General features: G+C 41.5%; 1 protein-coding gene across 6 annotated transcripts in view; it reads right to left on the bottom strand.

Annotated features, from left to right (window-relative positions):
* DLG2 (discs large MAGUK scaffold protein 2) overlaps positions 1-27,942 on the bottom strand; it is a 5,493,568-nt gene that overhangs the window by 3,053,983 nt on the left and 2,411,643 nt on the right. For all 6 annotated transcript variants that reach the window (XM_069639853.1, XM_069639851.1, XM_069639850.1 and 3 more), the window contains one exon: positions 6,374-6,498. In XM_069639853.1, the coding sequence (XP_069495954.1) occupies positions 6,374-6,498 (125 nt within the window). The remainder of the gene's footprint in view (positions 1-6,373; positions 6,499-27,942) is intronic.

Below are 27,942 nucleotides of genomic sequence, written 5' to 3'. Positions count from 1 at the left end.
CCATGAGTTCTCGTGTGGGTAATAGATTCAAACGTAGTCTAAGGAATAAGTCCCTAATTTTCCTATCCGGAAATTGTTTGAGATAAGACGGCAGTTCATTCATTGCACGAATGTCAATCTCACATGACAAATTCATCTGGTATTGGGATTTTCCAGCCATCGTACGAATCCAATCATTTCGCTTTATATTTTTTTTTGCATATTGCGGTCGCTTCATTAACATTTCAGGGGATATGGAGTTTGTAGCCATTATGGAGCTCAATGCGTTTTTCCACGTTGCTAGGACTGTATTGGCGACTGTGATATTCCTTTCTTCAAAGACTCGATATGCTGGGATATCTTCCTCATTAATCATCTTTCTGTATAATTCTACTTTTTTCCACTCAACCATTGAGTGTAGGGATTGCAACGCAACCTCATGTCTGATTCTGATGATTGGAAAGGATTTTGGTAGAGCCAATATTTTCCTCCAAAACAGACCCTTTAGGTGGTCCCAAATAGATTGGTCAAGGTTTATTAGTGTCTCACTGCCATAGGTTAAAATGGGCGTCACTTTTTGTCGATAGAAAATGACAATCGGTTTTAATGAAAATTGACCAAATTTTCTATGTATGAATAGGCCTTGTCTTGCCAATGAGAAGGTTTTAGCTCTTAAATGATTTGTCCAGGGTATTTCTACTTGCGATTGGTTCACTAGCAGACCCAGATATTTTATTGATGACACTTTGCTCAATTGTTTGTCATTCATATAGAATTGGAAGTCTTTTTTTTTGGACTTTCTTTGCGTCAATTCCAAAATCTTTGTTTTATCAACATTTATCTCTAATTTATTTTCACTCATGTATTTTGCAAGCTCCCTTAAGCTTCTTTGGAGCCCTATCTCAGTTTTGTCCAAGATGACGATATCATTGCATACATTAGATGGTGAATTAGATGGTTGTTCAATTTAGGTGGATTTGCCCCAAGAAAGCGAGGAGCATCAGGTAGATCTGTAGTGTAGAGCTTAAAAAGTGTTGCGGCAAGAGGGCAACCTTGTTTAAGACCATTCTCTGCGTTGATAGGTGCCGATAAATCGCATTGTTGAGATAGTCTAATTCTAAATGTTGTGTTGTTGTATAGTTGGATAATTGGCTCCAGTACCGTCGACGGGCAATTCCACTTTTTGAGTTTTCCCCATAGGGTGGATCTATTCACCATATCGAAAGCCATATGCAAGTCGATGAATGCTGCATAAATGTTGTAGTTGTTTGCCATCGCTTCGTGTTTCAATAGATTCAGAATCATGAGGTTTACATGTGTTCCCGTACCTTTTGTGAATCCAGTTTGTCTGATGTCGAATTTTTTACTTTCTTTGATCCATATATTAAGGTTGTTAAGCAGCAAAGTTGCGAACATTTTTCCAATCGGATCTAAAAGGGCGATCGGTCTGAAGTTCGATGGCAATTTTCTATCCCCTGCTTTATATATGGGTATCAAGATGGCTTTCGTCCAGGTAAGCGGAATTTGTTTCCAGCATTCGATCGTGGTGAAGAGATGTAGGCAAAATCTGGCCCAGTCCTCAGGATATTTCTTTATGATGACATTGCTCAGGCCATCAGGGCCAGGCGCTCTTGATGTATTTAGCTTTTTTATTATTGCGATGATGGCTTCGAATGTCCAGGCATTTGTCCATGGGGACGTTTCTCTCTGATCTAGACCAATGAGCTGTTTATTCGTGGTCAGTTTGTAAATCGACTCATAGTGACTAATCCATGCACCTTCAGAAATCCCTTGAATGATATTATGGTGCGTGTCTATTTGTGGATTTAGAAGATTCCACAGTCCTCTTGTGTTACGCGTCTTCAATTGTGCTAGCATGGCTTCTGCATCTTGTTGCGCGAGTAGAGCTTTTGCATTCTTTGTCCAATTTCTGTATCGCTGTTTGAGTTTGCGGATCTCATTTTCTATGTTCGGACATTTCCTTGTTTTAAGTTCCAGAATCTTTCTCCTCATTTCTTTTTTCTTTTCTCTGAGTTTGGGATTGTATGCGTGAGTATGGATGTTCTTATTGTGGTGTTGATTGTGAGTCTTCCGCAGAAAGGGCGTCAAAATCCACTCATAGTTTATTAGTTTTCCGCCAGTTTGTGTGTCGGACAGATATGTTGTTATTATTTTCCTCATTTCCTTGTCATTGATACGCAGTCTAGTGCCTGCCAAGTTGATTTCCAACAGAGGTAAGTTAATTTTATCTCCTGTACTATACGGCACTTTCAAGGTGATGCTGATAATATGATGGTCACTGTTAACAGATCTTACATTCGCTTGCGCTTGTAGTTTATAGATTTTAAGTTAGCTTTCGACTCAGTGTCAAGGGAACTTCTATTTTCAATACTATCAAAGGCAGCATTTCTGTCACACATCCTTGCTTTCACTGTCCAGCTTTACACGGACGAATCTATACAAATTAGATTTAAAAAAGCAGGACACTTGATTGATGCAATAAGGACCGCAAGAGGATTGAAGCAGGGTTGTATTCTGGGACCAACACTTTTTCATTATTTTATTTCAGACATTGGCAATTTCCTGGCTGATATTGTGGCAAATTCTCCAAATTGGGTAAGAGTCCTATGCAGTGGCTGCTTTACGCAGACGATTTGGTTATTATGGACAAAACACAATTCAGTTTCCAATGATCTCTGGCAGCTCTGGACGAAGATGTGAAGGTAAACCAACTGGCTATTAATGTTTTCGTGCTAGCATCAAAGAGAGGCTCAAATAAATGTTTGTTTTATTGGTTTTTATGTAAGAAGCCCTTATTGATAATAAATGAGTATAGGTACCCGGGAATGAGTATGAACAATAGTAACAGAAACACAATGTACCTCCTAGATATAAGAAGGAAAGTTCTGGGAGCAGCGGCACAAGCAGCTGTTATACATAGGAGATGCGGTAAATTCTCATGTAAACCTCTGATAATGTTTTATAGACAGAAAGTAATACCAATGATTCTTTATGGTTCCGAGACTAAGATGATGGACTGTGTCCCATTATGGAAAAAAGAAGAAGGTTTGTTTTGGAGAAAAGTTGTATCTCGTCCAGCATGTGTACCAGTGCAAGTGATACATTTTGAACTGGGCCTCTTAATCTTGGATATTTCATATAGATGGCAGTTAATTAACTTGCATAGAAAATGTATCATGTGTAGCCCAAATCAAAGATCCATAGTTCCAAGGAAAGCCACTGTGCTTGACTCCGCTTGGATATAATGGAGAAAGCTAGATCTCCATTAGAGATTAAGCTAGATCTTCCGATAGAAATTACTAGCAGAGCCAAAATTAAATTGTGATGATGCGATTGGAGATTGACCTGGGAACAATGTAACAGATACGATATAAAAAAAGGTAATCTCTACATGAAACCATTGTATAGGCTCCAGGGTTACCTCACAAAGTTTCCCTCCCCAAAGAAAAGGGTGTTATTTTTAAGATTGCATTTCAATTTGTGGCCCACGAAAGAAGTTCAAGGAGTTAGATCTCGGTTGGCAGAAGAAGAAAAATGCTGTTGATTCTGTAAGAATGTTAATAAAACAGAAACTCTAAAACATTTGGTGGTCCTCTGTCCAAATGTACTGTCCAAGAGAAAATTGTTTTTACAGAGTATCTTTAGAGATTATGGAAATGTAACTGCTGGTGCATTATGGGAACAATATTTTACGGGTCAGCACCCGAAGGAGGTGCTGGCAGTGATCAAATATTTATTATCCTTGGATATTTTGTGAAACCTTTTTATTTTGTTGTAATTTGTCCCACTTTTACGGAATATGATGAAATAAGAAAAGTTTGTTTTTATATAAAAGAAATAGGAAATTATTGTTTTAATGTTGTTTTAATGTTGAATTATTTTCTTTGCATTATTGAAAGGTGGATATGTATCTATTCAACTAATTCAATAAATAATAAAAATAAGAACGCTTGGAGAAAATAAATAGTAGTGTCTCCGTGTGTTACTCCATGCACTACTGATACGTGGAGCTGTGTGGATAACAGCAGGAGCACAGGATCCAATGAGTCAGCTTCCTATTTTTTTGGTGGGAGCATGTTTACTCCGTATTTTTATTTTGTTGGAGTATTTGCCTATTTTTAGGGAGTAAAAGTGGCCAATATGCCCCTTATCTGTAGGGCTGCTTAGGAGAATGGATTTCTAATTAGGGCTGTGTGTAAGCTTTGAGCCAAGCTGTCCCTATTGCAGTGCGAATTGCCCAACCATTCACATTAATGAGGAAGAATTGTCACAGCCAATTTTCATTCCATTTGTCTATTCTCTGGTCATTGCTGTGTCCCCTCAAGAGCCAGAGGCATTGGCCGAGCACTGGCTCTTGCAGGGTAGTGTCTAGCAGGGCAGAGTAGGAGAGTAAACAATGTCAAACTATCTGTTTTTGAGGGCAGTCTGTGTCTCCCATCATCTAACCGGCTTTCCAGGTGGGTTTTCAAGCTCTGCTCCACTACAGCCAATAATATAACCCGAGCAAGGAGTACAATTCCGCGTATCACACTGAATAACAGGGCTTCACCCCATTTTAAACAATACATGTTAATATTCCGGATCACAATGGCACATCATTATTGCCTGTGTAAAGATGAAAGAGACAAACCTGTCAGATTTGAAAAATATATGCATCCATAATGTACACATATTTCTGATAATGTATATATGAATGTGTGAAACCACTACATTGTAAAAAGTTAATGTTTCCTTTTCTGCCTCATAACAGTAATCTGCTGAGTATAAAACATCTAAAGCCTGCTAAAAGTAGCAAAGTAGAAACAACATTTGTCTCACCTAAAATACCCACTTAAAGTAAACTTGTGTTTCCCATTAAAATGTACACACATAGCAAAGAAATAATGAGCTATGTGTCTTGGCAATAGTAGTGTTTGACAACACATGTAGGACTACATGTTCCACAATGCAATGTACTGTGAGACTGAACGTCGGGATTGGTTTATTACTTCATAGCGTAACATAATTTGAGATCTCTGAAAACGACTCTGTAGCTTGAAATAATTGCACACTTATATACACTTCTGAACATCCCCAGTGATGGTAATATGTTTGTAACCATCGTGTGACACATAAAAGTGCCTTGATACTATGCAAAATGTGCATAACATTTGGAAATCTGCAAATAGCCCTTTCTACAGATTCCCAGCTAGCTCCCACCAAGGAGCCTCCTGCTTGGGTCTCAGTAATACTATTCAGTTATTACTCTTTGCAGTCGCAGGTATCTTTTTGAAGAGGCCCCCAGGGCTATTCACGGCAGTCTTGCATGTCCTACAGAGCTTTTAATATGTATTTGAAGCGCTTCTCTGAGAATGGAACTACCACCCGCAAAGATGCCTTTGTTTAATTATAGACCAAGGGCCAAATAGCATCCATGTAAGGGGCAGGCATGGGCAGACTCGTGTCACTTTTTCTACTGGGGGAAGCAGTGCTGCAGCAGGGCACCTGGGTCTGATGGGGTGTTGCGGGTTTAGTTTCCTAGTGTACTGCATCCCGGTCTCTGTCTCTTTTCCTGGAACAGCAATCCTATAACTCATGAAAAGCAGAAGCTGCTGATGGAGTGATGCAGTGTGTGCAGTAAGGAGAGGAGAGTGAGCCTTCCCTCTCAAGCTGCAGCCCGTCTACGGCATAAGGGTCTGATTGCTATGTGTTGCTGTCCGTGTGAGATAGGTGCAAGATCCGGAAGTCAGATATTGGGGTTGTGGGGTTAGTTGGTTCTTGCAGGACTTATGGAAATAACAGACATTAATCTTGCGTTTTTGAAGTTTTGGATGGAACTTGTTGAAGATCGTTTTTTTCTCGGTTTTTCCCGTGAACTGGGTCACCGATGTAAGGTATACACACTGTAATTGCACACAGACTGGCTGTTCATTCTCTAAGACAGGAAAACTCCCCTGCACACATGACAGTTGAAACCGAGGTGCTGTGCCTCTATTTGCAATCAGTGTGTCCCATGTTCCACGTGGAGAGTAAAGGGAACAAGACAACTACTATGTGACCGTTGCAACCTGATGAACATTAGAAAGGGATGGAGAGATCCCGAAATGATTGTGAGAATGACATATGTAAGAGAAACACACATATGAATAAGTAATTTGTGGGCTAAAGGAAGCAGAGGCACCAGTAAAAAGCCAACATGTAAGCACTATCTATAATGGTTAATATGGAAGCAATTCATTTAGGGTTAAGATAAATATTAAGGCCGGTTAACAATGAAGGAAAAGTCCTGACACATAGAATTTGAAAAGAACCAAAGACAGGGTTTCAATATGTATCCATGGACTCCATATTTCATAGCTTAGACACATTGCATAAGAGTGAATCAAGAACTTACCGAAGTCTCCCATCTTCAGCAGCTGCCCCTCCTGGGATTATTTTAGTAATAAATATTCCCGGATCATCTCCAATATGAGGGTTATCTATTCCTCCTGCAATGCTGAATCCCAGACCGGAATTGCCCTACAAAATGACAAGATACGGCAACTCGTTCATTGACTGTGCAAAGACCATTGCATGAAATAGAGCAACATGTTACTATTGCTCTGCTCGCTATAAAATACGGTATTTATGTCAATACTAGAGATAATACAAGTAAGACTGTTTTGCAATACTTGCAAGTTGATCTGCTTTAGCTCATAACAAATCAATAATTCCTTCTCCTTCCTTCCTTCCTTCCTTCCTTTGCTTCCTTCCTTCCTTCCTTCCTTCCTTCCTTCCTTCCTTCCTTCCTTCCTTCCTTCCTTCCTTCCTTCCTTCCTTCCTTCCTTCCTTCCTTCCTTCCTTCCTTCCTTTCTCCCCTCCTTCTTTCCTTCCTTCCTTCCTTCCTTCTCTACAAACCCACAATTGCCTAAAGAAAATTCCATTCCCTTGACAGTCCAAACCCTCTGTCAACTCTACTCTGCTTATTTTGCAGGCTCTCAGTTGCACAGAGAAAACAAGACTACGAGAACAGTAAAATGAAACAGAGTAGTAATTTATGTTTTCATTTATTGTGCTTATGGTTTAAAATAAAAGTAAACCTTACACACATTCATATTATTAATTCAAACTACACATCATACAAAATCAATATTGAAATATATCTAATACATCCAGATTTAAAATACATCTAATGTTGCAAAATTACACAATAAATCTAAACATTATGTAAATAACATTATTTCCTATTAAAAATGTAATAAGATAAACAACTCAACAGAGCAATGGTCAGTGCTAATGATGTTCCTTGATTCATTCTCTCCCATAAGTAATCTCTACAAACACAACATTGATCATGTACAAAGCCCTTCACTATTTAAATGCACACATTTCAGAAAGCTACACACCCTACACTCAAGTGCTTCAGACTTTCCAAAGAGCTTTGAGTGTATCAACATGTCCCACTAGTCTGGTCTGCCCTATCCCACCTAGACATATATTCTATTGTATAGAGTATGTTTGACCTATATCTTCAGAAAACATGTCTTAGTTTTGGTGATGGGAATTCATGCAGGTATAGAAAGAACACCCCTGATACTTTACTAGTTTCTTTTAAAATTGGAAAAGTCTGATATTGCTGATCTGCATCAGATGTTTGCACACCAATCTATTTTCTGAATGGTTTGTTTGAAGGTTCTTGGATCCAGCTGTATTTTTCTAAGGACAACCCTTTCAATATGAGGATTGCCCCATATTTGGTGACCTCTTGCAGGGACTTACACTTACAACCTGGTTGGAAATCCTCCAACAGGTTATGTGGTGGTGGTTCAGTAACGTTTTTACACAAAAGATGTTTCCACGATAACTTCATATTTGATGAAGGAATTCCCAATTCAAATCTAATTAATCTTTCTATTTGCTGGAGTGAAGTGTACAATTTGTGTTTTTTTTCTTTATGAGTAAATTATTCAGTTGAGCATACTATTGAAATGGGTTCAGAAGATGTTGAAGTCCTACTGGTCTGCAAGCGAACAGCATAACATCATCTGCATACATCATCCAAACCATCTTCATTCCATTCAACTTCAGTGAGATAAAGGCCGCTTTTTCTAAATATGCACCCACATCTGTCATACAGAGTTTAAAAAGGGTTGGAGCTAATATGCCACCCTGTCAGAGGACTCTAAATGTCCCAATGTCTTCAGACAAGCACTCTTGTGTTCTTAACCTAATTTTTTACTTGGTACCATTCTGGAGAAAGATAAACATATTCAGTAAAAACGTACGGCAGGCCCCATTTTTTCAATTTTTCACACAAAATGTGCCGGTTTACCTTATCAAAGGCAATTTGTAGATCAATTCTGGCCATATATGTGGGAAGGGGATTTTTTGTGTAAGCAACTTGCTGTGTATTATCAAGGGTGTAGCCATTGAGGTTGATGGATATTCCCTTACGGAACCCTGTTGGTTGCTTTTTCAGGATTGGTTATCTAAAGCCCATATGTCAAACTCTTTTAAAGTGAGTGCCTAGAATATTTTTGCATCCTCATCTAAAATTGCTAGGGGTTTATAGGTACGTGGAACTAACATATCACCTTTTTGAAGATGGGTTTGATATATGAGTATTTCCATGTTTCCATGGTTCACGTTAAGTTTATAATCTGCGTAGAAAAAATATACACAATATTTGTCTACAAAATAGGGTCGCTCTTCAGTAATCTATTTCATAGACCATTGGGCCCTGGCACTCTTGAATTATCACTTTTCTTAATTATGTTTATGATGTCTTCTGTATCAAAATTCATTCGTCAAAAGTCCCCAATAACTATTCTCCATATTTCTCCTGGGAGGAGAGAATAGAATTCACAGTAGTATTTGAGCCATTTTACTTCTAAAATGGGGTTTTCCTGCATTACATCGAAGAGCCTTAATCTTATTTGTATACCCAAGACATGCTTTGTGGACTCTAGCATTCTTCTTTTCTCCAGATTCCTGTGCTTTTAATATGGTCCTTAGCTCTCTTCTTAGTGCCCTCTTTGTCTGATATAAGTTGTAGATGTTTTCATGCGCACCCATGACACTTGGCTTTATCCTGTACTTATATTATTTTGAATGAAGGTGACAAATTATTCCAGGGAAAAAATTGCCAATTTGCATTCATTGGAAGTGGCATCGAAGCATCCCATAACAGACAATGTTATATAAAGATATCAGCTTTGGGTGCGAGATCACTGGAGGAAAGAAACCACTACATTAAGTGGTTTGTCTAGTGTTTTTGTACTTGTTGGATCCTTAAATACTGCACATAGCATATTATGGTCACTAAGTACTTCTCTGTAGATAGTAAATGAAACACATAGGTATCACACATACATAATCAATAGTGGATTAGAAATTCCCATTGTGCCACGTCACCCATCCCTCTAGATCTCCCCTGACATTCCTGTTGAGCAAGAAAAGGTTCAAGTCCTCCAAAAATTGTAAACATTTGTTCCCTTTCTGGATTTTACTCATGTCATACTTAGAGTGTCTCTTACACCCGCTGGATTGTGTACTATGATCTATAAGACAATTACTGTTAAAATCTCCTGCAATTAATATATTAGCGGTCCGAAATTCATCATCCCATTTTTTAAGGATGTTTTCCATTTTACCAATAGATCTATCTATTGGGCATGATTCTTCATTCCAATACACATTCATGAATAGAACCTCCCACAAAACAGATTTTTTCAAGCTCAAGGATAAAAGATGAGGGGAGATGTTATCAAGGATGTCTACACAAGAAGCCCAGCTAGACTGAATAACTATAGACAGGCCTCCCTCCGGTCTCTGCTTATTCTCACGGGAGGCTTTTGGGACATATGCGGAAAATCCATCTAGTTACACGTCATTTAACAGAAAAGGTTTCTTTTAACAAGGTGATTGTGTTATTAATTAGCTTTTTACACAATTAAGAGTTGTCCGGCAGGTTTAGATAACTTCTCAAGTTCCAAGACACCACCTTGAAGACTGAGGGCCTGCTAAAAACTCGGATGTGATATCTTTCTCTCACCCTTACCAGATGTCAATGATTTGGTTAACCATGACCAATCATTTTCACTAGTGTCATCTAGAGAAGGACCATCAGGAAGGCATACTTTCTTGGAATCATTGAGTCAGTAGGATATGAGATATATAATGGTACAAATGATTCATCATATACATTCTTATAGTAATCTGATATCTTAAGCTTGGCCAATTTATACCATTGAAACACATCTGTCTCAAATCATCAACAGTGGCCAAGATAATTTCTTTTATCATAGGTAATAGCATTTTTAACATTATATTACCTGTTCTCTCTTCATGGATGAATATCACCTTTTCGATATCCCTTGAGGTCATCAGCTTCAGGGACGGGATCTAGTGAAAGAGTACCAGTATTTTTCTTGGATTATGGGGTTCCTTTTCTCCTAACGGAAAAAGTGCCTTGATCACAATGTTAGAGTTTAGGTCCAGTTTGCTTTTATTCCCAACTGAAATGCCCTTCTGATCCACTTTTCCTGTGATGACAGTACTGGATATTTACCCCTAGACATATTCGAGTTTCTAGGGGAATTCTCTCCATTAACTGTCCATTGAAATGTGTGTATTTCTTTCACAGAGCTTTGTGTTTCCATTAGAGTACTGATGTCACCCACAACACTTGTCAGATCCATTTGGGTACTTAAATTACATTGAGTGGTTAGGCATACTGTACGCAGGGGGAGTGACCTCTGACTGGCCCATAGAATCAGAGCTCACCCTCGAGTACTTTAAGACGAGATAGCTGCACCTTGAGGTGGATGAGGTGCAGGATTATCTTACTCCAATACCAATCAATAAGGACAACTCAATGGTTTGGAAAAGGGGAGTCTGTTTAATGACAAGTGCAAAAAAACGGGGAAACATGGAGATCAACAATGATGCGATGGTCCGTCTCGCTTCAACTCCCAACAATCTTCATTCAAACAGCAATAGTTATAGTAAAAATTGGTCATCATTGACATGTAACACTCAAAGGTTTGTCATGCAGTTCTATTGGTTGGAAAAGGTAATTTAAGTATATCTGTATATGGTAACGGGGAGAGTGGATTGGATAACTCTTATTGGGTGGGCATCTACGCCCTTCCTTCTACATTACTCATGCAAAACGTCACTAAAAGTACGACGCCTCATTGGTTACTATCTATAGGACCTTAGATTATTTGTCCCTCTGTGATTGGGCTGGCTACAACCCTAAGCATACATTTCCACTTTAATTAGCAGCATGCAGAATGGTTTTGGTTTTGTGAGTCTCAGCCATAGAGGTTTGCACAACCTCTGTGAGTTTTCTATAGCTTCCTTGCAGGCTCCAAGGACCATCCATGCTCGGCAGATCACCACTCCTTCTTCCCATCCGTTGGGTCAAAGCACTGTTCCCCAACTCTGCATTTGGCCTCTGTTCTTCCAAATTTGAGCCTCTTCCGGAGTTTTCCCTTGGACGTTCAGTCTCGGGTTTATTTCCCATCTTGTTCCTCTTCCTTTAACTTCAGGCTTTTCATACTTGATCACGTGATTCCTAGTATGAGCTCTATTTCTCGTCTTGTCCTGAACATAATCATTTTCATTGGGGTAATCTGTTTCAGTTGCCCATATCAATGAGGCATCCCTCCCCATGAACTGGCCTCTGGTGTTGCACATTGCTATATGTGACAGACAATGTGCTTTCGGGACATCTATTTTGACAGCCACAAAGATCTTGGATTTCCCCATGCTGTACGGTAGAAGTGCACAAACAAAGCATTCTCCTTCTGAAGGTCGCCTCCCAACTTCTTTCATGTGCTGGTACCAAATGTTGTTCCCTAGATGTGCTGTGCTGTCCAGGTAGTCATTCAGTTCATTGTTATCTTCATGTAGGCTTCTCTTGATTCTTAGTGTCTTCCTGTAGTTTGCTATAACTGCATCCCTAAATGCATCTGTGTGGCTTTTCTATGCTGGAGGATTCTCAAGTATCCTGGTCCACGGTGCAGGTCTCTTCATCTGCGCCATTTGAGTGGACAAGATTCTGGCTGCTATTTCCTGGTCCTCATGCATCTTTTCTCTGCTGCGTGCAAGTGCCCATGCTAACCAGCCTAACACTGGTCCGGTGTATGTCTGTATGGTAGGCCTGGTACTTGTCCCTTGCGTTGGAATATGCCTGCTTGATAGTACAGCCTCTGTTGTTTTGTTCTTAGGTTCCTCTTGTAGTTTTCTTACTCTGGCTATGTTTGGTCTTAGAAGATCTACAAACATTTGTGTCCTTGCGGAGAGTCCTGATGCGGCCGCTTCTGTTTTCCGCAGGGTGTCTGTCAGTACTGCTTCTGTTGACTCTCCTCTTGCTTCATCTCGTTTTTTCTCACCATCTCCTGTGAAGGCCTTTTGGATAGGCCGTCTCGTCTTTTCTGTAGCTTTCGTTTGAGGTTCTGTGGTCATTGACACTAGGCCCAGTGCGTGTGCATTCAGTGTGTGTGCGCGTGTGGGTGTCAGTGCTTTGTTTTCATGCCTTTCGTGCTGACCCTGTCTCCGGCTTTCCTGCTCATTCGTTACCTCAAGTGTGTATGTGTCACTGCTAATTACATTCATTTTCATTTCATTTAATTTACCATCAGACTTTCTCTGTACTGGAATGACTATGTAGGGTCTGGGGGCTTTTGTGGGTTTCATGCGTACATCATCAGGTGGGTGCACTGAAATTGGAACGCTTCGTGAACCAATATAAAATGCAGTTATGATCGTTAATGACAGTAAAATAATGATAAACACAATGCATAAGTACATTATAGTTCAGTAAGTAAGGTGGCAGCATTTTCTTCCAGAGAAGCGGGGGTGCCCCTCTGCTTGTGGGAGGACCAGCTTACTGTTCTGGGTCCCCATCTCAATCATTCACCAAATGTCAATGTTATTGTTTCCCCCCCTTAATGTTGTTCCTTGAACAGTTTGTGTCATAAAGTGTCAAGTGCTTCACAAGTGTCCCCCCTCTTGCGGAAGGTAATTGTCTCTTGAGGCGGGATGCAGTTCCTTTGCTAAACTATGGGAAAAATGCATTAAAATAATACTTTGATGAGTTACTTTTACTGTGCATCTTCAAAGTACGTGAGTTCCCAGTTCACTCCTCTAATCTGCTTCAGACCTGAGGACATGTTGTATGTTGGTCAGTATGAGGAATTATGAGAAGAATGACAACAAATACAACAAATAAGGTTCTTGACTCTGCTCCCTCGATCTGTCCCTCAGCGGAAAGTTTCTTCAGACTCTCCTAAGAAGTCGATGGACATTGTTATTTCTAATTTGCGCTACGATGGCATGCAAGAGCATGTTGAGCTGTGTGTTCTTCACTGGATCTCCGAGGAATGTAAGTACGTCAACGTTGGCTGGTCTTCCCACTAGCCTTGGAAAGTTATCAATGAGGTGAAAGAAGACGTGGCATGCAAATCTACTGTCTTCCGGTGATAGGGACATTCGTCCTGTCTTGCTGGGTTCAGGATTATAAGTTCTTTACTTGACGTGAACAATGTTTGTACTGTCCGGACGCATGGAGTGCGACCAGTATGCTGATTTTGTTTAACGAGTTGCTCAAATGTTCGGTGTTTGCTGGATCTCGAATAAAAGTCAAGGTGTCCGTGGTTCTTCCGACAATAGATGGGCACTCTTCGATTATGCGAAAGAAAAGTGTATTGATGAGTTCATCTGGTATCACCTGTGGTGGAAGCATTTGTGTCCTTATCACTGTACTCTGGGAGTACGATGAAGGCTTCCGTAATGACAGTAAGCAGGTGTCTAATTACCTTTTCGTTCTCTGGATCTTGTAGAAAGTCTGTGACACTGGTGACCCTCCCTACCAGTGACGGATATGATACTGATACTAAGTGGAAGTAAGTAAGCACGTCCTTTGTGATGTCTCTGCTGGGGGACACCATAAGTGCTGCCAAACAAAGTCTCGGTACTGGATGTATTAGGATACTGTATCTGCTTTCAATGTAAAAGTCATTGATCAAAGTTTGTTATAGTATTTTCCTAGACAAAGCTTAAGTGTGACTTGGTTCAAAAGTTCATGTCAACAAAACGTGCTGTGGCTTATATGCGCAATTTTCTTCTTCACACTGCAACTAGGATGCACATGTGTCAGTTTTTTATATCCTTATGGGAAATGTCCAATTTAAGCCACAATTTGCAAAAAGGGTTCTTTGTCTTGCTTAACTGCTCATGCGTCCTTCTTCCTCGTCATGGATCTCGTCTGCACGTGCTGTGGTTCTTCCCCGTCGTCTGTAGTCTCTTCGCGGTGAGGTGCAGGCAGGGGGCTTTCTCTGATTTAGGGCTTAATGTCATTTAGAAAAAGCCAGGCACTCCTGCCCTTTAGCTGCACAGCTGACAGAGTGCAGTCTTCCACGATGAAAGGACCATTGAATTTTGGCTTGTCCCACCTTTTCCTCATGTGGTTCTTCACCAGCACACTATCTCCAGGGAACACGAGTGGAACACGTAGACCTTGAACTGAGTCTGTTGCACTGACCCCTCAGTGTTCTGAGCTGCGCTACACCCTTTTCGATGTTGTTGCAGCTGGTCTGAAATTACAGTAAGGCTGGATGTCATGCAGTTCAAGTACTTTTGCATTTCGGATACTAGGACCTCTCGGGTTGACTGGGCATCACATCTAGCGCTGTCTCGAGCGATAAGAGGGGTCCTCGTCCTCCTTCCTGTGACTATCTCGTGTGGCGTATGATGGTCGGAGCCTGGTTAGTTCCGAAGAGCATGCAATGCCATTGGAAGGCAGTGCAACCATCCCCTCTTTAGAGTAAGCTTCAACTTGGCTATCCTTTCCTTTAACAAGCCGTTGAGCCTCTCACACATCCCTTTACCTTCTGGATGATATGCCGATGAGTACTTGGGCTTTATCCCAAGCAACAAGCTGATCTGCTCAAAGATTGCATTTACAAAATGAGCCCCATTATCTGATCTCATTACTTCACACACCCCCCACCTAGGGAACACTTCCCTCACTATGAATTTGGCCGCAAAGGTAGAATTTGGGTGTGTACATGGATCTGCTTCTATCCATCTAGAGAATAGACACACCACGACAATTAAGTATCTGTACCCGTTGCATACTTGAATCATGTTGACGTAATCGGCATGCAGTTGCTGAAAAGGCCCATTTGGCTGGGGGATGACTCCTCTCATTACTTTTAATGTGTGCCGAGCAGTGAATTGCTGGCAGATTTTGCAGTTCACCATAAAGAATGCAACATGCTCTGCTAAATTCGGTATAAACCAGTCTTCCGCGAGCCTTGCTGCTAGATTCTCTTTTGTCAGGTGCATCGGGTAATGCAATTGCTTCAGTGCTATCTTTAGTAGGGCTACAGGCATCACTGGTTTACCAGTGCTGTCTTGCCACCACAAGCTGTCAGAGGTCTTTAAAGAACACCCTTGATGTTTCCACAGGTTTTTCTCCTCCTGTGTAGCCTCCCCCTGGAGCGTCATTAGTTGCGTTTGCCCAAGATCACTATAGGGTTCTGGTGTGGTTCGTGCGACCATCATTCTCTCATGGGTGCATGCCACTTCCACTTCCATAACCGTCTCACTTTTGGATGCCATACGCTTCGCTTCCATGTCTGCTGCGTGATTTAAGCGCAACACAAAATCTGTCCCTTTTGTTGTGGGAGGCGCATTTCACAACCGCTAAGCACACTGGGAGCTGTAGTGCCTTGATCAGCCTGTCCAATAAGGTTGCGTGCTGCACTGGCGTGCCATCCGCTTGGAGGTAGCCCCTCCTTTTCCAGCGCACTAAGCCTGCGTGCACTGTGGACGTCACATAGGCGGAGTCACTATACACCGTTACTGAACATACGTTATGCAGAATGGTCGTCCAGATACAGTATGCCCCAAGATTCACCCTACCTCCCTTCCATCAATCAGTACTTTAGGGCTATTTGTCAATTAGTTGGCTGAGGTTGGCCTCGAAACTGTAGCTTCTTGTCAGGAAAAGTTATGGTGTCTCCTGCTTTCGGTGACGTCAGACGTTGGTACCTTTTTGCGCTCGGCTGGTCACGTGTTAGCACAACGTGAATCGGCTTCATTTTCCTTATATTTGTGCATTTAATTCTCCTTTTCGGCCGCCACCTGCCTGGGCGCCCCTTATCTCGACCTTCACGGGGCAGGCTGCTCTGCTCTTAACTTTCGATTCTCTGTAGTTACTGTCCGCCTCCCTCTCTTGGTTTGACCTCGATTTCCCAGGCACGTCCTGCTGAGTTTTGATTCCGCCGTCTCTCCTGGCTTTGCGCTGGCATACGAATCCTGGCCTATTTGACCCTGAGTAATCTGGGTTAATTCTGCTTTTGTATAAGGTGGATTCGCACGTATATAATGTGCTTCGTTGAGGTAGATATATAGTTGGCACTTGCCACTCTATTCTTCTAAGCATAGCAAGCTGCACTGTTTTCTTAGCTTCTTGCATTACAAGCCTATGTACAGGTGTTAGCTGGTTGAATGCTTTCATCCTGCTTCACAGTTACGTTTCTTTATATTTCAACATCGTCTCTTCTTTTAAGTTCAATACATCCTTATTCATATAATTTCGTATTCGTGTGTCGTCTTTTGGTTGTCGTTTTGTTCATATGAACGTCTGTCCGGGTCCTTGTGTCGTCACCATTCGTCTTCAATTAAGGCCTTTGAGTTTCTTCTGGGATAGTGCTTAAACAATCTTCATTTCGTGTCATTTGCTGGTATGAATGGATATCTCACTGCCCATGGTTGTCTGGTTATTGGTGCTTCAATAGGTATTGCTCTTCTGATTGGCACTGGACAGAGCCTTAGTGCGGCTCTCTGCTGGTTTATTTGCTCATCATACGTCACATATCTCGGTGTGTATGTTCCTGGTACTTCAAAATGGGCGACTAGAGTGCAGGCCATATTGAGGATCTCCTTAACAATATCACTGATTAAAGGCACATTTACTCTTTAGGTTCTCCATCGATTACAACACCTTATTTATTTGCTACAGTGCCTCTAGTGTTTGTAGACAGAGATAATTTTATCAAACTGTTTGTCTTTCAATTTTGTTGGGCTTTTTTTTTGTTTTCTTTGTCTTCTGCTTCGTTTGACTCCCATGTTTTTCCGTTCTCACATTGTGTGCTTCTGAACATTCCCCTGAGATTCCAGGGGCATTTTTTGTGTTTCTACACTGAGGCTCCAAAACTCTTTTTGGTTCATCCACCTGTGGGAGATAACTGAATCTAAAAAAAAAAACGGCTTCGTAGGATGCAGTGTCTGGGTGTACCTCTAAGTCAGTGCTTTAAGTGGGGTAAGAAATTGAGGGGGGGCCCTCATTTGGGGGCGTGGCATCCGCTGTGGGCGTGGCCTAAAAGTGCACAAAACATAGTAGGGTGCGCAAACAAATATATAAATGTAGTAGAGCATTTATATATTTGTATGCGTACTAGTATGGTTTGTGTATTTTTCAAGCCTTCTTTTATAAACATTGCAATGTTACATATTTCTATGTTTATAAAAGGTGGCTTGAAAGTGTACAAACCATAGTAAGTTGCGCACACTTGTGTGCTTACCTTACTACGGTTTGTGTACTTTTCAAGCCACCTTTTATAAACATAGACATTTGTAACATATTTCTGTGTTCATAAAAGATGACTTGAAACGTACAAGCCATCTTTTATAAAGCGTTGAGGACGGACAAAACCCAAGGTGGTTTTGTCCGTCGACAAAGCTTTATAAAAGATGCCTTGAATTGTGTACGTTTCAAGCCGTCTGTTATCAACGTAGAAATATTTCTACGTTTATAAAAGATGGCTTGAAACGTACACATTTCAAGGCATCTTTTATAAAGATTTGACAAAGGAGACAGGCACCTCGGGCTCAGTGATCGCTGCTCTGAGCAGAGATCACAGAGCCCAAGGCGTCTTTCACCCTCTGGGAACCCGCGGGCTCCGTGATTTAATCTACATATTAAATCATGGAGCCTGCGGGTTCACAGAGGGTCAGTGACCTGGCGATGGCCAACAAAGGAACTGTAACTTCCCTGATGACCCCTCAGATGGGGGGTCATCACGGAAGTTACAGTGACTGACAGAAGTGCCAGCCAGCCTCAGCGACGCTGTGGCTGGCTGGCACTTCTGTCCACTTGCCTAACGTTACACTGGCGGGCGCATCTCCCGTCGCGGCTGCGGCCGTGGCGGGATAATGCGTCCTGCCATGGCGTGGTGGGACCGGGGGCCCCGGCAGGGCCCCGGCTCAGCCCCACTTTTTGGAGACTGGCGGGGCCCGGCCCCGGCAGGCCCCGGCCCACTTAAAGCACTGCTCTAAGTTCATCAGTATTCTAGAGAGCTTACTCCGTTCCCTTGTAACACAGTTAGTTAGGGACGTTGCTAAAACCAAGTTACATGCAGTGTCATCCCAGCACTTATTCATTTTCTCCTCTAAACCTTGCAGCACAGTCATAGGTGATTTTACCTCAATGCTAATCAAATATCATATGCCTTAACCAGGGAAAATGTAGTGCCGATATTATTATGGCCCACTCAATTCTTTTAAAGATCTATAATTAGGAGAGTGAGGATCCATATATGACTCTTCCAAAGATGCTGAGGATGACAGTGAGCCCCCAGGTGAGTCAGCCAAGTCCTTGTCTAGTGTAGAAAATATAGCAGGGGTGTCTGAAAGAGACCATAGGGAATGTACCACTGCGTGTGGAAAGTCCTGCAGTAATTGTTTGTTCTCGTTTGAATTGTTTTCAAACGGTAGTAACCTGTTTTGCACTTGTGCTTCTACATCAAAAGATAGCTGCGGTTTTAATTGTAAGACGCAACTAGTTAACCAGTTGGGAGGTCCCACAAGCTGACACTGTGGCTTTATGAAAATAAATCAGTCATTTTTCAATGTATGCTCATCAATGTTAAAGTAGAATCATTCAGTCTTCCGTTAGACTGTACTCGTGATGAGCATGACAGAGTATGGCTTTCTTTTGATGGTTTAGCCGTGGGGGTACTAGGGATCTCTGTGATCTCGCGATCAAGGTGGGTTGCTTTATTCTCCGTGGTGTCTCCTTTCTGTCCCTCATTCTTGCTTCTCAAAAAGTACATTATATATAGGAAAGCAGGCCCACCTTTTATGGGGAGATCCTTTGAAAATCCAACCATTATCACACTCCTTGCATTCAACCACAGTGCATCTGCATTTCTGCTGCACTTCTTTGCGTGTGCAGCCATTTTTGAGGCAGTGGTAGTCCTGCTTCTGTGTTTCTGGCCCCCTTTGACAATCTGCTTGGAGACAGGGCCACCACAGGACGTTGTAGCTGACGATTGCTCCGGAGATTAGCAGGTGAGAAAGAGAGTTCCCAGGGGTCACTTCACATACAGCAGTGCAACTGCACTTCCGCCACACTTGTAATGTTTTGCCTTTTGCAAATATATTGATTCTCCTTTACATATTCTGTATAGTTTGCTTTCAAAACTCTCCCCCCGCACATTTTCTCTGCAACTTAGGTTCAAGAGTTTTCGTTGGCATTGCAGCCGTCAAAACATACATTTTTGCCAATTCAACGAATTCAATATCTTACCAAATGCCCAGCAACATGTGAAGATAGGAAAAAGAAGTGCGACTCACATTTAGAGGTGAAGTTACCACAACAAAATCCAAACATGGTCCTATAATCTTATATATTGTCAGGTTCACTGTTAGGAATTTGACCATACACATCCCAGGTGGGCACTCACCTGGGATTTTTAAATGTTTTAATTAAATGGAATGATGGTAGACCAACCACAGGAAAATGTGTGGGGCTATTTCACACACATGTTCCTATGCTCATGCCACAAAAACACACAGACCGGTGTTCTCTGGGTGGACACAGCCTACAGGCACAGTCCGTCCTCGCATGTTTTCTTGGAATGTGACAGCCAGGAGTACATTATGTCATCTCCAGGAAGGAGGAGGACCAAGCTTCCCCTGGCCATAGCCTGTCTGATTAACTAACAAAGGCTCCATGGATCCGCCCTGCTCTTTTGTTATGCCCTGCAGCTAGTGGCAGTGTTTAACATACCAATTACAGGGTACATCAAACAGGCCCACATGGGGCCATACTGCAGAGGTTAACAAAGGAGACAGGAAACCCAACAACCTTTTATATATAACTGTGTCAACTAGAAGCCAGCTCCCGGCCTCAGTATCAATGACAGTGAGTTGTCAAATCTGGGACTGTGGCCCTCATTACGAGCATGGAGGTCTGGGACGTACGTTACCAGTAAGCATGCCGGTACCGTACTTCCCGGACTGCCATACTATGGGTTCTGCTCGGTGGAACCGTTTCACCCACCAGTTTTTTTCTGGCAGGTGTAACGGCATTTGCGAACAGAGCACGTCGGATGCACTGGCACAACTCTGAATGTGCCAGTGCATCCGACGTCCACATCCCCATTCAAACCTATGCGGCAGAATAGGGATGGGGAGGCCCTTGATTCCGGCACCCGAAAATTGGCAATTACTGGGTCAGCCGAACTCGGCATTACCCCATTCTTGCCCATTTACGGGTGCCAGAAAATGAAACTCTGGCGGCAGCCGTGCCGTTTTTAATGGCACGGCTACCGCCAGAGTTGTAATGAGTCCCTGTGTGTTTACAGTAGGCCTCCCTGGTAGGGGGGCCGCATTCATAAGGTACAAGAATGTAGTTTGCAGGAGCCAGAGAGTCTGGTCTTACTGCAGCCCCAAGGGAGACCTGCCGCTTTAATCAGGAACCACAGAGAAATCCATTAACCAGAGAGTTTCTTTGATCAACAACAGACAGGCAGATGGGTGGGAATTAGGATTGCAAGTTTTCACACCTTTACCTTTCCTGTTACAAAGCACTGTAGTTATGACCTCATGCATACAGGAGATTCTGGTAGGGACCCCATGATTGGTTCATAAAGGTAGACTAAGCCTACACCAATCACTGTGGCCCACTTGGCTTCAAAAGAGGGCTGAGCCCCTCTTTTGGCAGTCCGTCTGAAGACTTCACTTGAAGTAACAAAGACAAACTCAACTTTAGACACAGGCTGAAGGCACTTTCAGCCTTACATCTTCCGCCTGTGAAGGAAGGCCAGAATATCCAAAAAGGGAAGCAAGATCCCTCCCCTAAACTTCTCCCAGGGAACAAAGGGAGAAACGGAACTCAGAGGACCCTCCAGCTGCTCCAGAACTGGTACCCAGCCAGCACACAGCGTGCCCTGCTAGGCTCTGTAGCAAGCTTCTGGGCTTGGAAGTGCCAGAAGATTCCGGGACCTACAACAATGACAAGACAGCTGCCTGCAACAAATTCCTCAGCTTTGGGCTGTCCGCCTTAAAGGATGACACAAGTCCATTGAAGAAGCTGGGAGAAGTGCCTCGATGAGCATCTAATGACATCAGCCTTAAAGGACATATTCAAGCCTTTTGAGTTCCTTAAGTTGGCACTGACTGCAACGCTGATCGTTGTGAAGCTGCAGTCACTTAAAGACATCAAGACATCCCGACCAGTGCTTCAGAACCACCGACCCGCAATGAGACAACGATTTCTGACCCGAAACGCAGGGTTAGGCCTGCCTGCAGCCGTCGATCCAGCTTCGCTCACTGAACCGGCGTGCCGCCTGATACCTGCGGTGACTCCCAAAACAAACTCTGTCACAGAAGCCTGCAAAGCGCCCTAAAGCCGACTCGACCCTGTCGAGGACCAAGAACATCTACAACACAAGGTACATTGTCGTTCTATTTCACTGGTCCTTCCCAGAAGCCCCTTTAGACATTTAAGACCCAATGCTCCCTTTGTGCTAAAGCCAAGAAACCTTAAAAAACTGTTGTGGTTATTAACCATACCGACTCCCCTCCTGTCAGTATCCAGAGCGCATCCCTTTCCCTTCTTTGAAACTGTCTGTTCTCTGCATTCCTTTACAGGGTGGGTTGTATTTCGTAGTGTTGTTAGACAGTCTGTTGTGATTAATAAAGTAGATATTTTTGGTACAACCTTGACTTGACACTCCTTTTATCATTGTATAATGATTGTATTTTCACTGTTTTGCAACTAACCAACAATCCACGTCCTTTCGGAGATGAGCATGCCGTTACGTCTGTTACCAGAAATGTGACAAGGGGGTTTATCATTTGCTTGTTATTCCAATCTGCTTGGATCCCTTCTCATGTATTAGAGGGGTGGGGCTGATTGATGGTTTGGAAACCGATATTCACCCCTAGATCCAGGGTCGGACTGGGCCATAAAATTGTCCTGGGCGCCAATGAAAAGGGGCCCACAGTTGCAAATGACAATTTATTCCTTTTGTGACAGACTGTTTGAGTAGTACCCAAGTGGGAGGTTTTTGATACAATGTGATGCAAATTGTGCATGTTAAAAAATATGTATTCAGTAACACTGGTCAAAACTAATAGCCACATAATGAAGTAACTCATCAAACTGGCAGTTCAGATACAATTTCCCCATAGAGATGGGTGTATCACCCAGCTCAGCTCTTCTTCACAGCAGAGTAGGCAATAAAGACAATTTTAAGATTGATATTTATGACGAGTTGACGTGACTAACGAGGTTCCAACATGCAAGTGTTCTCATAACATGGTGGAAAGCTGAGCCGCCAACATTAATTAGTCAAGATGAATATGCCTATACAGCGGAAATCTGTACATATTTCCTGGTTCTCCAAGTATCTTGTGGTTATGCACCAAAGGCTGTGTTTCGGATCAGCGCTCTACGGGGCGTGCAGTGTGCTGTGAAAAGATGTTGGGAAGTTGCACAGTCCTCTTCCATGTTTGGAAAATGGCTGCAGCAGAGTGCAGTGGTAGTCCCATCATCCATTGCGAATGGTGACCACACACTGCACCATAACTGCCTGACACAAGCACCAACAACCTGCTATGTTGGAAAAATGTACTAAAATTAAAAAAATAAATAGTTGTGATGAAACAATAAATAGTCTGAGTCCTGAACATAACATTATAGAAAGCATGGAGATTTCAATCTGTGGCAAGCGTGGCATAATTGTAAATGGCAACACATTATGAACGTTTGCCATCATTTTTGTATTGTTTTGGAAAATGTAAATTGCAAACTTCGCTATTTGCATTGCCACTGGTTTAGGAAGTGTATAGTGGGGGTCACATAGAAAACACAAGTGCGGCAGTATGCACATCAATGAGGTGTGCATGGGCAGATAAACTAGGGTATGAGGGGATGCACCCCTTAACATTCCTGAGTGGGGGGATACATTAGGATGTGCCCCCCCACATAGCAGAGCAGTGCCTTGCGGATTCTCATTTTTTATGTATGTCCCATAGTCACAGGTTCAGTCAGCGTGCCTTTTCCCAGACTTTAAAAAGCAGCCTATCCAGCTGCTGCCCTGAAAGCTGCATCCTACTATGTGTGTGAAGGGTAAAGAAGAGAGCATCGGACTAAGGGCTTCTTTTTTTTTTTTTTTTTTTTGGTTGGTCAAAATAATTTAACCTTTCAAAACAAAAACTTTTCTAGAAAATTGGTTCATTAAAATACATAGTTTCCATTCTCAATCATCATGATGTACATTCACATCACAAATTTCCATAATGCTTAAGTGCACATCACATCAATTTCAATTATTTACAACTAAAGGAAAGAAAAGGGAAGAAAGAAATCTGAGATATGCTCATCAATAGTTACATTCACAATAGTAATAATTAATCAGTTCATAATTCAAAAGCCACACACCGTAAAATTCAGTTTTAGCCGAGTTCGCATTATTATAACACAATGTTTCAGCATTAAGGACTAATTATAGATTCAGCTGGGAGCTGGAAAACTGCATAGTAGCTATTCTTATTGAGATTTTAGGTGTGGCAAACAATTCATACTATAACTCATCGGCAGAACGAGATATATAATGTGATTGAGTACGTTTACGGATAATCATTTCTCTTTGTGTTTTTAGACCAACACATACAATCAGTAAGTGTTTAAGAGTCTCTTCCATCTCAACAAGTTTACAAAATCGGCAATGTGCAACTTTTGCTTTAATTAGACCTCTTCTCAACAGTATTTGATTTGTTGGCCACAAATTTCACCGAAACCTTAAGATCTGATTTCTCAGTATGGCTGATGGGCATTTCAATAGATAGTCAGCCGCCTGTTGGAATTTCTTATGACCGAATAGTGCTCTATCAAAATCTTTTAATGCTAAACATTTTTGTTGTGTACATTGCCAGTCAAATATATACAATTTCAATTTTGCCTTGTTTGGAGTATGCAATTACAATTCCAGTGATATATTTGCTTCACTCAAATTATCGAACACAGTAGTTCTCCAATTTCTTGGAAATGGATGTTGGGAACGTAACAAATAGTCTCCCAGTACTGCTAGCACACTATTTGCAGTTAGTCCTAGAAGACACTTTCGCAAAAGATTGCATCTTTTCCAGGCTGCTTGAATATGCATCGAGAGACTGCCCAATTCAAACCGCAGAAGAGCATTTGGTGTCGAGCTCGGTAGATTAAGGTTTTTTTTCTCCAAAATTGAGCTTCGATTCTGTCCCAATATTCTCGTTTTTGGGGTGTCCAAGTTTCAGCCCCATAAGTCATAATGGAAATTACCTTTTGTAGGTAAAATGTAAGAACATGAGAACAAGAGAATTTACCAAATTTAGCTAAAAGTATTTTGGCCTGCGAGATTAAAGATAATAGTTTCCTACTCAAACTACTTTGTTCTGGTTTATTTGCAGTGGAGTTGCTAAACATTACACCAATATATTTATATTCATCAACTATCGTTAGTTTTTGTTTATGCAGAACCCAATCATTGTGTTTCCGAAGTTTCAGATGATTATTTCTTAGTTCCATAACTTGGGTTTTCTCCAAATTAAGTGTAAGATTAATCTTGACAACAAAGCATTCTAGCTGATTAAGAAGTAACTGAAGTCCACTCGGTGTTTGTGAAATAAGGACCAAGTCATCCGCATAAAGAAGCCATGCGATGGATTGCTTGCGGAGTTTAGGTGCATCATTAATTACCTTCAAAATATATATGCCTAGGTCAAAGATGAACATATTAAACAGGGTTGAAGCAAGAATGCAGCCTTGCTTTAGGCCGCGTTTAGTATGAATGGTTTCAGATAGCAACCCGTCTAGGGACTTGCATTGTTGTATCAGAGTGTAATAGTTTTATTAATTAAATGAGTGATGTCGGGCAACCAAAATTCGACATTTTATTAAATAATATTTGTCGATCAACAGAATCAAAGGCGACTCGAAAGTCGACAAATGCCAAGTAGAGAGATTGTTGTTTCATTGCATATGCTGCTTTAATAGCATTAAGTGTAGTTATATTGATAGCAGTACCTAACCCCGCTACGAAGCCCGTCTGAAAAGGGTCACGTCTGTTTTCATTATGTAGCCAAATATTAAGGTCTCTCAAAATAATTCTGGAGAAGATTTTCCCAGGTGCGTCTAGCAATGCTATTGGGCGATAGCTTGCTGGGCTTGTGCGATCCCCCTTTTTGTAAATGGGGACTATCACAGCTTTGCACCAAGATGGAGGAATGCTTTGTTTCACCTGAATAGAAAGAAAAACAGCGTGTAAAACTTTAGCCCATAGAGTCGGATTCTGTTTTAGAGTGTAATTCGACAGACTGTCAGGGCCCGGAGCTCTAGATGAACTTGCCTTATTAATATAAAACAGTATATCATCCAGATCAAACTGTAAAGAGAATGGGAAACCATCAAATCTCGGTAGCTCTTGTTCGCTGTTATTTGGTGGTAAGTCATACATGTTTGTGAAATATTCAACCCAGCATTTCTCCGATACACCATTAGTTTGAGATGATAATTGTGAACATGTTGTGCCAGAGTTAATTAATTTCCAGATCTGAGAAGTATTTTTTATCTGAGCTACTCAAAGCCACTGTTCACCATCTTTTTGATACATGCTTTCTTTATGCGCACTTATCCAATTTTTATAGTCAGTTTTTATTATACGTAGAACTGAGTCGCGATATTTCTGCGGTAAAAGCAAGGATTGTCTTTTTTGTTTACGAAATAAAGATTTTCTCTCTCTAATTGACTGATCAAATGCATGAGTAGGACGAATATTATTATTCGTTTTATGAGCAATTGTGCTAGAAGAGGCAAAGAGGTGCATTTTATCATGATATTCTAATGGAATAAATGCTTTCTCTGAAAGAAGGTGATAATCATTAATCAAATCTTCGCCCAGCGCTTCTAAGTCAGGATTCGTCCAATATAGCCTACTCAGCTGTGTATTGATATTCAAATTTTTTAGTTGCTGTTGACAGACCTGCAAATTACTCTGAGTATGGATAGAGAATTCAATTGTCAACATCAGATGATCGCTATCCAAGGAGGGTAAAACAAGAAACTTGGATATCTGACTGAATAGTACTCTGTCTACATAAACATAGTCGATAATTGCTTTGTGTTGTCCACTTGACCAAGTGTAAGAAGGTGGAATATCAGTTTTAAATGCACCATTCAACATTAACAATTCCCAAGTTTCTACAAAAGAAAGCCACTGAGAGGCCCGTTCCGAATTCCCTTTTTTAGACGTCATAAGGAGATGAATATTCAAATCTCCAGCCAGAATAATATGCATGATGTTAGGAGTAGCAGCAATGCTTTCCATGATGGCATTGAGATCCTTTAGAAAAATAGAGGTTAGAATAGCTACAGGATTCCAATATAAATTAATGATTGCGATTTTTATGTTCTGAATTAAAATTACAGACCATTGCATGTAGGAATTCGGAGAGCGGCAATCAGCTACATTGGTTATAGTTGAAATATCAGAAATTATTGTTAGAGCAGGCATTGGTCTACCTTTCTGGCCTTTAATCGCAGGGACCAGAGGAATATGATGATTGTCCCATGATGGAGAAATCGTTAACCAAGTCTCTTGTAGAAGCACTATATCAAAACTTGTTAATATGCATTTTGGGTTGTTCAATAAGTGCTTGTGCCCTCTGGTGTTCCAAATCAAAATTCTGATTTTGTGTGTAAGAGGGCATGACTCATCAAATACTTGTTATGCATTTTTGCAACAACAGCAGCTATTGGATTGGATTACAGAAGATGTGCTTTCTTTTGGCAGAGTTGCAGGAGTTGGTCCCGCAGCTCCTATTCTTTCTGTAGATTGCATGTCCTCAGTTGGATGATTTTCACCATTAATAGGGATTAATTTGAATCCTAATTCAAAAAGCGCCAATCTCGCAGACCATATGATGTTAAAAATGGCCCGAGATCTAATCCACAAACATGAGACAGTTAAATCATTTTCATCAGGGAATTCAATCCTATCAATGTCTCCTGAGGCAAGACTCTCCAACATTGGGATATCAGAGAATATTTCCATGATACTCCCTCTGCTCATAGTGTATTTCGGGAAGGAACCACCTCGACAACTAAGAAATATTGAATGTAAATGAGGGGATTTTTTATTTCCAGTACCCAAAGTCATTAGGACCGTTTTCTTTGTGCGTGGGGCTTCTTGTATAGAGTTTGTTTTCTCAATAGCTGCTGGGAGCTGAAATGAAACATTTCTAACATTAGCTTTCTGATCTGCAGTTAATGAGGGACCAGATTTATAACCACAGGTAGACATTTTCATGGCAGATTTAAGTGTCTTTTGTTCTATGGTTAGGGCCACTAAGCAATCCCTAATCGAGGATAAGATATCAGTTTGCCCATTTGCCTGTAATGCCGGTACTATTGGAATGTCAGAAGGATTCTTTGTACCTATACCAACTTCACCATCTCGAAGTGGCAAGGCAAGTGGGTAACCAACAATTTCAGAACTCTGTATTAGACTTTTATTCAGGACAAGATTGGATTTCATCAACGGATGTGACAAAACCGGATTTGGTCGATATTGACACATATAATCATCCACAGCTTTCCTAAGTTCCGCACAAGTGAGTAAAGATCCGTGGCGATCAGAG

This window comes from Ambystoma mexicanum, chromosome 7q (assembly GCF_040938575.1).
Source record: "Ambystoma mexicanum isolate Mex_15411 chromosome 7q, UKY_AmexF1_1, whole genome shotgun sequence".
Lineage (NCBI taxonomy): Eukaryota > Metazoa > Chordata > Amphibia > Caudata > Ambystomatidae > Ambystoma > Ambystoma mexicanum.
Note: the sequence above shows the minus strand (reverse complement) of the source record. Positions and strands in the feature narration are given on the sequence as shown.